General features: G+C 37.2%; 1 protein-coding gene across 1 annotated transcript; it reads right to left on the reverse strand.

Annotated features, from left to right (window-relative positions):
• Window positions 1-5782: 5782 nt before the first annotated feature.
• On the reverse strand, window positions 5783-7391 carry LOC113471673. The gene is made up of 2 exons (XM_026831003.1): window positions 7105-7391; window positions 5783-7018 (listed from the first exon to the last, which is right to left on the reverse strand). The coding sequence occupies exons 1-2, from the start codon at window positions 7335-7337 to the stop codon at window positions 5794-5796; spliced, it is 1458 nt and encodes a 485-aa protein (XP_026686804.1). The 5' UTR covers window positions 7338-7391; the 3' UTR covers window positions 5783-5793.
• Window positions 7392-13398: the final 6007 nt, after the last annotated feature.

Here is a 13398-nt window from a genome sequence, read left to right on the forward strand (position 1 = left end):
TCTTATCGTCCCGACAGCTAAGAAAGACAGGATAGGAGAAAATTAGTCGTTCTGAGAGCGAACCTTATCTGTTTAGGATAGAATCCGCCCCGGGCGGCAATCGAACCGGCGGCCTAGCGCTTATAACGCAACCAAGCTAACTAAGATGGCGGTTTGTAACATTGAAACTTTGTTTCGTCATAATCATAACTCTCGAGCAATTTGTACGATGTTGATGGAATTCAGCAGATATGCTCGATTCTTAGTAGGCATTGCCTACATAAAGGAAAATTACCCCAAAATTTAAGGTTTGATCGGATGTTTAGTGATAATGATAATGGGTCCTTCTTCTGAGTGTGTTATATAATCCAGTAATTAAAAAAATAATAAAAAAAAAATGTGTAACAAAGGCTTCTTTACGCTGAAAGCTTCGTTATGTAACCCTGAATTATGCCTCAAAATTCGCCTAAAATCCCTTGTACCTACCTACACACTCGCACTTTCGCCAAAAAATGCCTCCAAAAATGACTTCTTCTTTTCGGGTCGGAGCCCTTGCAGGCATCTATCTCCCTGTGTATCAAAGGAGGCCTTTGTATACGGTTATATTATGCAGCATGTGACAACTGACTGGCTTTCATTATTATCACTATCACTCTCACTCAGAAGGTACATATTCAGAAAGAAATTCAGGTACCTAAGTAGGTATATGATGTAAATAAACTTCTTTATATTCTTCATTATACAAATATGGGTACCTACATACAAGACAACAACAACAACAACTCATTGGGATATGTTTGTATTTACATAGGCGGCGATAGGGGGGGGCTTGGGGGGCTTAAGCCCCCCCAAAGTTATCAGGGCCTCTTACACTAGATAAAATTGGATTTCAGAATATTAATCCAAAACACCATTTTTATTTTCCTTATCCTATAGGAAGGAAAGTAATGTAATCGGGTCAAATTTTCGATGGTCAGTTTTTAGTGCCAAAACACGTTTTGAGGTCCCTAGAGCCTAAATCCAAAGTTTCAGCCATTGGTCCGTCAAAGTGTGTGTCTGTCTGTAAACAAAATATCTCGAGAACGGTAAGAGCTAGAGACTTGAAATTTGGTATGTAGATGTCAAATGTGACAAGGATGCGACACGAAACTTTTGGTTAGGATGGGTGCAACGGTTGGCGGCATTTTACCGCTTTTTGGCGGTTTTTGGTGTAATTTAACAATATCTCGGGAACGGTATGAGCTAGAGACTTTAAATTTGGTATGTAGTTCACAAATGTGACAAGGATGCAATTCAAAACGTTTGGTTGAGATAGGTGCTGCGGTTGGCGGTATTTTGACCGTTTTTTGGCGGTTTTCGACCGTTTTTTGGCGGTTTTCAGCTATACCGACTAAACGGTTAGAGATATTATAAAATTTTAGAGAACAATTAGGATAAGGAAAGTCGTGTGATGTTCACACCAGATTTTTTTCAATAACATCCGTTTTCCCGGGGTTTGTAAGGATAAGGATAGGAAAGTTGTGTCTTATCCTAATATCAGTCATTTCTCTTGTCTCTTCCTTTTCTATAGGGTGACTTCAGAAATCTCTTTATTGCTTCGCTGGAATGGCCGAACATCAATAATAATAATCAATACCCATTGAGATTTTGTTTACACATTACCAAGTGCATCACTTAAACAGGTACATCTGTTTTGTCTTAAAAACAACACAAAGTCTGCTGGATGCTTGTCTCAGAAATTTTCTGTCACACTGTTTACCTTCCTACTTTTTAGTCCGTCCTTCCATTATTATTACTAATAATAAAAGGTATAGGGGACGGACTATTGTATTCGCTTCGGTGTCGTCTGTCTGTCGGTCTGTCCCCATAGAAGGACTTATCCAAACCTAGTCGACCTCAGGGGCGGCTATTCAGGTGAAGGGAGTGAAGGAGCCCTTCACCTGATTCTAGGCGTAAAAACATCTATAATTAATTTAATGACTCAAATGAAAAAAAGTATAAAATATTGTAAAGTGTAGGTACCTACCTAGCTATTCTAATAGCACGGAGGTTGCGAGTATCTTAATATTAATAATACATGCAGCGAATAGAGAGCAACACTTCAAAATTGCAAATAAATGTCGAGGTAATAATCCTTAATACTACCCATGGCAGAGGAAGGGCGGTGCCACCACCTCCCCCCTTCCTCTCTCATGGGTTGAACCTCTACTAATGAAAACCTGGATTTGAGAGGGGAAGATAGATTCTTCGCCTCTCTGATCTTATCTCTCAGATAAGACATCAACATCTCTCAGAAGAGGGATGCCGCAAAATGCGACATTCCTCCCCCGAAAGATAAACATTCATGTTAATACCTCTCCTCAAATCTCACTAATCTCACTTATATCTCCTCCAAGCCTCTCTCTTTCTCTATTTATTTCATCTCTCCTAATTTCTTATCATTCTTTGAGATAATTCTCCCTCGTTTGATATTTCTTCACTTTTCCTCTTTTTCTTTAATATTTCCTTTCTGATTTTGATCTTTCTTTCTCTCACCCTTTTCACTTTCTTCAGATTCATTCTTTCCACTTCGAAACCTCAAAATTTGAATAACCTTCTCTCTCTCAGTTCGGTTCGGTTTGAGCTGCCATAGAGGTGTCATAACCGAAGCTTTGTATTTTCTTTACTAGTACCTACATACTTAATTGCTTTTCACTCTTACATCCTCCATTCATTAAATTTTTCGACCAGATCAGCTCTCTCAATTAACAACCTTACTGTTTCCAATGGGTTTTCTGGCCATGTCTCTTGTCTATTTAATAGATCGTTTCTCTCTCTTTCATACAGACAGCATTCTCTAACTCTGTGTACTGACGTATCAACCAAACCACATCTTATGCACAATGATGACGGTCTTTTACCTATTTTATGCAAATGATACCCATACTCTCCGTGTCCAGTCATAATTTCCGTTAAACCTCTAGACATCTTACCCCAAACTTCAGACCATACCGCTAACCATTCTTCTATGTTTTTTATCCACTCATAGGTTGTTCGTCCTTTGGTCGAGTTTTCCCATTCTGATTGCCAATTTCGCATTTCCATGTCTCTTATTCCTTCTACAAATTCTTTCAAACTTCTACCATCTTCATATACTTCATTTCTATACTCCATTCTTGCTCCCTTTTTCACCAGACTTCTCATTCTTGCAATAGATATAACTTTATCGATAGGCATACATGCAGCAAGTACTAACGATGCGTCAAGACTTACTGTTCTATATACTCCAGCAATAGCTATAGCACATAACCTCTGTCCAGATAACACCAATCTTTTCTTATGTTTCAAATTCATTACATGTCCCCATACTTCACAGGCATACGTACACAGTGGAACAACCGCTCTTTCGTATATTATCTTCATACTATCTCTTATTTTTCCCCATTTGTTTTTAACATACCCTTTCAGTGTCATCATTAATTTCCTCATTTTCCCACTAATATACTTTACATGTTCAGTGAATTTTCTATTTTCATCTATCATAACTCCCAAGTATTTCAGTACGTCCTTTTTCTTAACAGGTTTATCATATATCCTAGCAATTGTTGGTGGGTTTACTAGCTTTCCTTTCATTAGCATCCATGCACATTTATCTACCGACATTTTGAGCTTTTGTCTCGTCATCCAGTTCATCACTTTTTCCATAGATTGTCTTCCTCTCTCTACTAATTCATTCCTCGTCCTGCCTTTTATTATAACACATATATCATCGGCGTACGCTAATCCTATTACTCCTTCTTCCTGCACTATTTCTAGGAGTTCATCTAAGACCAGGTTCCAAATAAACAGCCCCAAAATACTTCCTTGGGGGCACCCCTTTGTTAGTGTTTTCCCTGTTTCAATATACTTGCTCCTAAAAACTAGTTTCCTATCACTTAGATAGCTAGAGATCAGATCCACCAGACTTTTTGGAAACTTTTTGATATTGCACGCTCTGATAACACAGGCCACCACAAATTATTAAATGTCCCTCTTATATATTTTTCCTCACTGGCATCTATTTCCTTCATTAGCCTCATCATACAGTCCACAGTGCCCCTGCCTTTCACAAATCCATATTGGTTCTCACTTACTATGTTATCCACGCTATCCTCTATCTTTTTCTTCATCATTCTCTCCATTACTTTTCCCATTTCAGGTAGCATCGTAAGAGGTCTTCTAGATCCTATGTCCTTTGGATCCTTGTCAGGAGTTTTCAATATGGCCTTCAATATCCCTATTTTCCAGATTTTGGGAAAATATCCTTTTTCTAAACAGTAGTTTATTATCTCTAACCATTCTGTTTTTAAAATCCTAAAGGAATACTTTAACAATTCCCCATGAATCCCATCTATACCTGGTGTTTTATTACTTTTTATTTCGAAGACTGCATCCATTAACTCATCTCTTGTGAATTTTCTTACTACTTCCATGTTCTCTCTTTTACTTATCTCGGATCGAACACTCGTGTGCCATTCATTTTCACCTTCTATTCTGTCATCCTCTACAATTCCTTCCATTATAGCTTCCAATGTTTCTTTCATAGTTGTTGTGCATGTGTCCCCTTCCTTTCTGACAGTTGTCATGATCGAATCTAATTTTATTTTCTCTGCTGCTATTTTATAAACACATCCCCATGGATCCTTACCAAGATCCTTTTCTACAAAGTCTTCAAATGATTTCTTCTTGACTTCCTTGATTATCTTTTTATATTCCTTTTTCCTATCATCATACCTTTGTTTGTAAATAATACTCAAATCTTCATTCCTTCTATTTCTCTGGAATTCCTTTCTAGCTCGTCTTACTTTTCTTCTGTGCTGTTCTAAATCTCTGTTCCACCACCTACTTTTCCCGTTTCTGATTTTTTTCTTCGGTATTGAATGTTCAGCCGCTTCTATTATGACCTTGTTTAGTCTTAGAATTCTTTCCTCTATATCAGCATTTTCCTCTCCCCTTCTTTCTTCCTTGTATCTTCTAAAGAGTTCTTTCAGTTTTTCTTCAAATCTGACCCAGTTCGCCCTTTTTAGATTAAAACCAATTACATCTATTTTTCTGTTATTTTCAATTTCACTTTTGTTCACAAATACGTTGAAGGTTATCAGCCTATGATCACTAACAATTTCCCCTTCATGTACTTTCCATTCCTCAATATATCTGTTTATGCCTCCTTGTGTTATGGTAAGATCTATGTATGATTCCCCATTTGTACTAGAGAATGTAGGCAATTCCCTGTTGTCATTAACTACCATCAGTCCCCTCTGGCAAATGAAATCTTCCATTTTCCTACCTCTGTCACAAGCCCTATCTCCCCATATGAAAGATTTAGCATTAGCATCCATTCCTATAATGACATTTTCCCCTTCAAAATTTGCCAGAACTCTTTCTAGTCTATTTAACATATCGCTTATATCAACACTAGGTGGAAAGTATGCTGACACTACAATTATTACACCATATTCATCAGTACATTCTATCACAACTATATGTTCATCACTCACATTCTCCATGATCAGGATATCTACGTCCTTCTTAAAAATTAAGATCCCCGCAAAAATTCTATTATAGCTTCTAGCAGTTACAACCTTACATACCGATGACAACCCAGGTATCGTCTGCATTCTACCAAACGGTCTCATTGTATACGGTTCTTGCACGATTACTATATCCAGTTCCTTGTTTAAACTGACCACAGGTATTTCATCTGTAGCGTTTTTACCGTTTCCCAAATTAATTTGACCTATCCTTAATCTTACCTCATTTACAAAGTTCATGTCCGCACTGCTTTGTTGTGATGTACTATCCATAATTAATAGTTTTAACGAAGGCCTCCAACCTTCTTTTATATGCCTCACACTCTTTTGAACCTGCTTTATGGCTTGTCCCATTTAGACCTATATCGCAACACATTACACATTTTTTTGTAAACTGTTGTTTTTTAACTTCTTCGCAATCCCTTGTCTCATGACCCATACCGCACCAACCACAGCGCGCATTGTCCTCGCATTTTGCAGCAACATGCCCAAACTTTTGACATTTATAGCAAAATATAGCTCTTACATGATCCAATACCCTACATGATTCCCAACCTATGTATACTCTTTGCTTTCCGATTAATTTTTTCCTCAATTCTGGTGACACTTCTAAAACACAGTTCACCTTACCTGTAGTCCTTTTCCCATAGACATACAAAGGTTTTATTCCTTCCTCAGCTTCTGTTGAAATAATGTCCCTGTTCTGTTCACATAACGCTCTTTTCATTTCCTCCATTTGTAACTCACTCGAGATATCAAAAATCACGATTCTTGGTTGTTTTCTCCCAGGTTCACTACAATCCAGCCCCAAGTCTTTTACTTGTTGTATAAAACCTGTCATGTTTGCTGTCTCTTCTTGCTCCATATCCACAACCACCGAATCTTTGGTTTTCACTAGTCTGCAAACCTTCATTCCTAACGACCCTGGTCTTATGTTTCTTTTAAGCCCTTCCTTGATATCCTCGGGTACCTTATAATCTTGATTTCCCTCTTGGGGTTTAATAATGAACGTTTTCCTCTGCTTTGGTACGGGTAGAGGTTTTACTCCTGGAATTTTAACTTTACCTGATCCTCCTCCGCCTCTAGCTACTCGGGCATAACTCACAACTTGGAAACCTTCATCTTCACTTTTCCTATTTTGACTTAGCTCCCTCACTGCTGTCCTTATCTCATTTCTTACAGTTCCTACTATTCCCTGACTTTGGTTTTCGTCTTCACTAATATCCATATTTTCATCTTCATTTCTGACAGGTCCTAACATTTCCTCCTTTAAAATTTTCTTCATACTGGTTTCTACCTCCTGTTTGATTGTGTTACAAACCGATGTTCTCATTTTAACTTCCAATCTTTTAACTACATTCACCTCCACTTCACTCCTTGCTATCATACTAAGCATTTCTGCTTTTAGGCTTTCTGTAATTCTTTTCAATTCTACTATGTCCTTATTCATTTCACCCTTCTTCGTTTTAGTCAGCTTATCATTACATTCACTCTACCAACATTTCACCACGCCTGTTAGCAACTTCGTCCAAAGATATCCGGAACGACAACATTCCCCATTCTTCTGCGAGTTCGCACAGCATACTCCAGGTTGTAAATATGCAGATTCAACATCTCCATCGTTTTATTCAATTCTTCCCTGGACATACATCCTTCCTTCTTCCCCTTCTTTATTACCTTGAACTCGGACTCTGGTGAGGACCTAGACCGCTTCCTTGTATCAGTTGAATTACCTGCTCCATTCCCCTCTTTTTCCTGATCCTCATCTATTTCACCCGTTCCGGGCGGATCATCACCTATCCCACTCATTGTGTGAGTAGGAACTCACTAACCACCCTAAGTACCTACCTACCAAGTAAAATGATTTCTATTAACAAGAGAAAAATATCAGTTGATGATGAAGTACCGAGTACCTATTCTTACAGTACCTAGATGAATGCACGTATGTACCTACTTCAGTATCGAGACTCGAGACCTATCTACTACCTACGCCTCGTCACCTATACACTGCTGCACGCAGTGCACAAGTAATGCCTAGCTATTGCACGCTACATTGTAACACTATACCACTATAACTATGCAATATATTATACACTGTACACCAGGTATCAAATTATTTTCAAATTAAAATTTATTTTAAAACAAAATATTTTCGTAATAAAATAAACACACACAACCTCTCTCTATGACAACTCAAACCGAACTCTTGAGAAGTTTGAGTACCTACCTACGTCATATTATAATTCATAATACCTCTTATAATGCTATAAAAACATTATAATGCTTTTTTTATTTAACTTGGGAATAGAGGGAGAACGGGCTCTAGTCTTGATTTTAAATCATTACATGAAAGTAAAATCAAAAAATCAAATCGAGAGTGATAATAAACTGAATATTAAACAAATTAGGTAGGTACAAAGGTATTCTTTAACCATGATCGAATAAACTACGGGCTAAAAAATTCCGGGAGGGACGGGCCCTGCTTGTTTTCGTCAGATTTTGTGTAACATACCTATATTTATACCTAGTAATCTGTTTTTTTTTTTTCGTTTCATCCCAGGGATGATCAATAGATAATAATTCAAAGAAATCCCATTTAAAACCATGTTGGTTGATCTATTTTGAGACCTTGCTTGAAATTAAAATGTTCCTCCTCATTTTGTTTGAGGAGAAAGCAAAACAACCGGCACATTTCTCCCTCAGACCTTGATGATGAGAAAAACCTTTCCACATTTCTACTGATGACATTAGTTTTCTCTCTAGGCTTTCTAAAATATAGACTGCACTGCCACTCATTTCAGCAGTGTATGGCACTATTAATATAGAGAGGTTTAACACGTAGGAATAAGATTTTTTTCACACTTTTTCAATTGAGAGAATGATTTCAAATGCAAAATGTCTACCACAGAACGTGCAGCCAACACCTCAAACCTCCCATCCTCTCGATTCCCTCTTCCTACTCTAAATCCATCCCTTTCTTCCTCCTTTCACAATTTTTTCTACTTTCTGTTCCTTCTCCTTTTTCTCACTTCTTCCCCTATTATTTTCTTCTCCTCCTCTTCCTCCTCCTTTCAATATCCCTCCTTCTTCTCTCCATTCTGGTTCCTCTTCTCCTTCTACCCCTCCTCCTCTTCTTCCGATCAGGTAAGGTTTGTAAAAATAAATCCAGTAAGATTTTTAATCAATTCTTCCTTATGTTTATCATTTTTTTCCCCCAAACTCCCAACAATTATCTCTCCCTTCCTAGATTTTTCTTTCCCAACTTATCCTAGAAATCTCTCGAGGATAGTTGTTGTTTGGCATACGTTCAAAACACCATTCCCCAACTATTTTTTTTTTTTTTCTGTCGATGTTTAGAAAAACTGAATAATTATAAATTAAGAACTAGGGATATGATATTTCAATAGCACTATCAAAGATTTTTAGCGATGAAATACCCACTTTATTATTAAAAAAAAATAATAATAATAGGTAGGTAGGTATCTGATATTTAAACTGATGTTGGTATGAAAGAGTATATATAGCCTTAAACTAAGCCTCAGTTTGTGGACTGCTTGCCTGGTCTCCAAAGTATCTTAAACAAACAAACTTTTTGTTTCCCAAATGTTTTATTTTTCACTTTTCGGTGAAATAAATAAATTGTTTCCCCCCGACCTGTATAAATCAAAACGGATTTAATTTCAACTTTGGTACCTATTCTGAGAACTCTGCAGGTAGAACTTTCCTCCTGCACGACAACATGGAAAACCTCAGAAACCTAAACCGAAATTGAAAATTATTCCATTTTTAAGCTCGTTCGAACCAAAGAGTAAAGAAAAAAAAGTCCCATTTGTTGTCAGATTTGTGTTTTTCCAAGAGGTTTGATAGAGGGAGCCGTAACTGCTATGGTCTTATCGTCCCGAAAACGAAGAGAGAAGGAGGACACGATGGAAGCCAGCCGTTCCAAAATCGAACCTTATCCGTTTAGGATAAAATCCACCTCGGGCTTGCATCGAACCCACGAGCTGATGCTTACAATAAAATAACTAAGTTACTAGTAGCGAAAGCTATGGTCTTATCGTCCCGAAAACGAAGAGAGAAGGAGGACACGATGGAAGCCAGCCGTTCCAAAATCGAACCTTACCTATCCGTTTAGGATAAAATCCACCTCGGGCTTGCATCGAACCCACGAGCTGATGCTTACAATAAAATAACTAAGTTACTAGTAGCGAATGTAGCATTAAAATAAATATGTATTGGTTACATAACAATTGTCCATTATTATGTATGATTTTATTCAATGAACCTATTAATGCGCGAAGTGCCATATCTGGCACAAATTCAATTTGGCCAATCACAAGGAAGGGGAGGAGTCTGATTTCTCTCGTAACTTGTTGAACGCATCAGGAAATTAGTTTTGCTTTGAGCTAGGTACATGGTGATTTTTTTCGTTTTTTGATTTTACTACTGTGCTTGTTCAGTTGTTTTGTTGAAATTCGTGATAGTGAATTTTTTTCCAAATTTTGAAATTTGAAAGGCCCCTATGAAAGGCTTGTTGGTACGATAGATTCTTCAAAAAATCCAGGTGATAACTGAGGGGAAGTACCTACTTGTGTAATGTATAATTAAAAGTATCATATCGCTTTCAGTTTTTCCTGTAGGTAGCATTTTCAATTTGTGCCATATGTGGCACAGGAACTCTTCACTTTAAGACCAAAAAAACTCCATTATTTTGGGGAAGAAAAAGGAGAAAATCAAAAAATTTCGGTTTTAAAAGTTTTTCAAAATTCAATTAATATTTTTCCCCTCACAAAAAAATAAAGAGAGTATAAACTCTGAAGAGATTTTGTCTAAAGTTTACATTTAATCAACAACAAGTTTGTATTTTATAAGATGAGTTTTTAATAAATAAGACTGAACAAGGCTAAGTTTACTTTATCTTGATATTATTATTACTAACATTATTGTTGAAATTTTATTTTAATCTATGCTATTAGAAGTTTCGTATCGCGTACTGCGTGTTTGGTAGACATCTGTCAGTATTTACCAAGGTAGGTATAGATGGGGAGATATTATTATTACTAACATTATTGTTGAAATTTTATATTAATCTATGCTATTAGAAGTTTCGTATCGCGTACTGCGTGTTTGGTAGACATCTGTCAGTATTTACCAAGGTAGGTATAGATGGGGAAACTGAAGCAAGTATTGCAAACAATACACTAGTTTGATAAACATAGGTGTATTGCAAATAAAATTGGGTGTCCATTGTCCATAGGTATGTATGTAGATGTATTCTATGTAGGTACGTGACCCCAAGCCTAATTACAGCATAAACCGACGTATTTTCTGTAAAACAATGCCTAACATATTATGTTGTAATGCACAATTGTAATACACTCAAGTATAGTATCAATAGTAAGCCCTATACAGAGTACCTATACAGCAAATACAAAGCCCATGGGATGCCATCGACAAATTGAAACCTAATGATGCTGATGCTCAATCTTGACTCGCAACAAACAAGTGAAACATAAAAAAGCAACACAAGATGTTATCGGCGCAACATTCTTGTTGCTTAAAAACGCTACAAAGAACAAAATCCCCATGTTTCTAGCAAAACAGGAACGAAAAAAAAAAAACATATTTATCTCTCGAAAAAATCTGTTTTTGCTTCTATTTACTTTCCTTATCCTATAGGAAGGAAAGTAATGTAATCATATTTGTGTTTAACTACCCTAGATCTAAGTCATAATTTAAAAAAAAAAAAAAAAATCGGGTTACCCGCGCATTAAAGGGTTAAGTTTTATTCATACCAAAGCTCGCAATTCGTCTACCACAGCCAATGTTCTTCCACAGTAAACATACTTATAGAGTGTATGAAACTTGCTCGCGTTTTAATAAAGAAACAAGCAAACAAAATGTTACTCCTTAAAAAATCTGGAAGATATATTTATTATTTCGTTTTAAAATATAAATTATACTTTTTTCCCTTGAAAGTTTTACTTCTTAAATCTGTGACAGTTCTTTCTGACATTAAGTTGGATCTTCTTCCTTCTTATCCCATTACTTTTTTCCCTTGAAAGTTTTACTTCTTAAATCTGTGACAGTTCTTTCTGACATTAAGTTGGATCTTCTTCCTTCTTATCCCATACATATTTATCTCTCGAAAAAATCTGTTTTTGCTTCTTTTTACTTTCCTTATCCTATAGGAAGGAAAGTAATGTAATCTTATCCCATCCTCTTCCTCTCTTCCTTTTCTTCTTCCTTCTCCCTCCTTAATTCTTTCCTCTCTCTCCTCCCTCCTCTTCTTTCTCCTTCCTTCCTCTTGTCACCTCCCTTCTCTCCTCCTTTGACATTGTTTATCAGATAAGGTCGGTACTACTTACCCTCATTGCACGTTGTTTCTGTGCCTTATTTTTCTCTTGGGGGTTGAAATACACTTTGTATTCTGGCCCAGATTTTCTGTACTTAGAGCCTGAGTTCCTGTGAACAATATGGTGTGTCTGTTAGTCTGTGCTGTGTTTAACTCTTTAATGCTCTAAAATGAACTTACTGTGCTGTGTTTAATGCTGTAAAATTATCTTAATTCCTTTTAAGGAGGGGGATTTTTATGAGATAAACCCTTGGTAATTTAGGGAATTTTCTCTCTACTTGCGAATCAGAAAATGAGAATATTATAAACAAACTGAAGTCAGGAATAAACTGCATTCAACCTTTCAGGTCCAATTCATTATCTGCTAATGGCTCCATTGTTCCATTAATTGGCCTATGTTCCAGTATTCGGCCTTCGTTCCAGTTATCGGCATATGGTCCGTTTTAGAATTCCCACGCTTTACCGTTTTACTTTTGATGATCAGTAAAGCGTAAGGATTCTAAAACGGACTGTATGGTCCATGTATCATCAAGCCTGACATCTCATGGTGACGTCACAATATCAACCTTACTCTACAATACAGCAGCTTGATCAAGCGTGCCAGGAGGCACAACAATGTCAATAGTTTGAAGCGTGGGGCGCCCGGATTATATCTAAAAAATCGGGCGGCACGCTTCAAACTCTTGACATTGTTGTCAAGAGTTCGAAGCGTGCCGCCCGGTTCACTTCCTAAAAAGAAGGGCAAAGGCCTCTATAGAGGTCTTTGCCCATATATGGGCTTGATTTAGATATCGTCCTAATAATTGAAGATCTCATTTTACCTGTCTTAACAAAGCTCATTAATAAATGTCTAACTACAGGTGTATTTCCAGATAGTCTCAAGCATGGGCTTATCCTTCCAGTGCATAAAAGGGGTGATATTATTGACCCGTCCAACTTTAGACCGATCTCTATTCTCCCTATTCTAGGAAAAATCTTTGAGAAGGTCATTGCTGAACAAATCATAGCCTTCTTATCCTATTTCAACTTGTTTTCCCAGAATCAGTTTGGTTTTCGTAAGTCCCTTTCAACGACCGATGCAGTCAGCTTTTTCTCTAGATTCATCTCTCAGTCATTTAATGAAAGAACTTACCTTCACGCAACCATGTGCGATCTTAGCCGTGCGTTTGAATGTCTGAGCCATGACATTTTTCTGGGAAAGTTGAAACATTACAGGTTTGATTCTGTGAGCATAAAACTTTTGGCTTCTTATCTGGAGGGAAGGACCCATAAAGTTCAACTGGGAGATAATTTATCAGACCCTAGAAATGTAACTACTGGAATCCCAACTGGTTCAATTTTGGGACCACTTCTATTTCTATTATATATAAATGATCTCCCGGTGTGAACTTACCTGTGGGCGCGGAAGCTATGTTGTTTGCAGATGACTCTACGTTATTTATACAGGGTGATAGTGAGGACTCTGTTCTTGCTAAGAGTCGGCTTGTGTTGGACGGGGCACAGGAATGGTTTGCT

The sequence above is a fragment of the Diaphorina citri genome, unplaced genomic scaffold (assembly GCF_000475195.1).
Source record: "Diaphorina citri unplaced genomic scaffold, Diaci psyllid genome assembly version 1.1 scaffold2785, whole genome shotgun sequence".
NCBI classification, from domain to species: domain Eukaryota; kingdom Metazoa; phylum Arthropoda; class Insecta; order Hemiptera; family Psyllidae; genus Diaphorina; species Diaphorina citri.

Bases quoted from the DNA above. Each gene is read 5' to 3' on its own strand.
- LOC113471673 (XM_026831003.1), bottom strand. From the start codon at position 7,337: ATGAGTGGGATAGGTGATGATCCGCCCGGAACGGGTGAAATAGATGAG. The intron at 7,019-7,104 runs GCGAACTCGCAG...ATGTTGGTAGAG, and splicing joins TACAACCTGGAGTATGCTGT to TGAATGTAATGATAAGCTGA.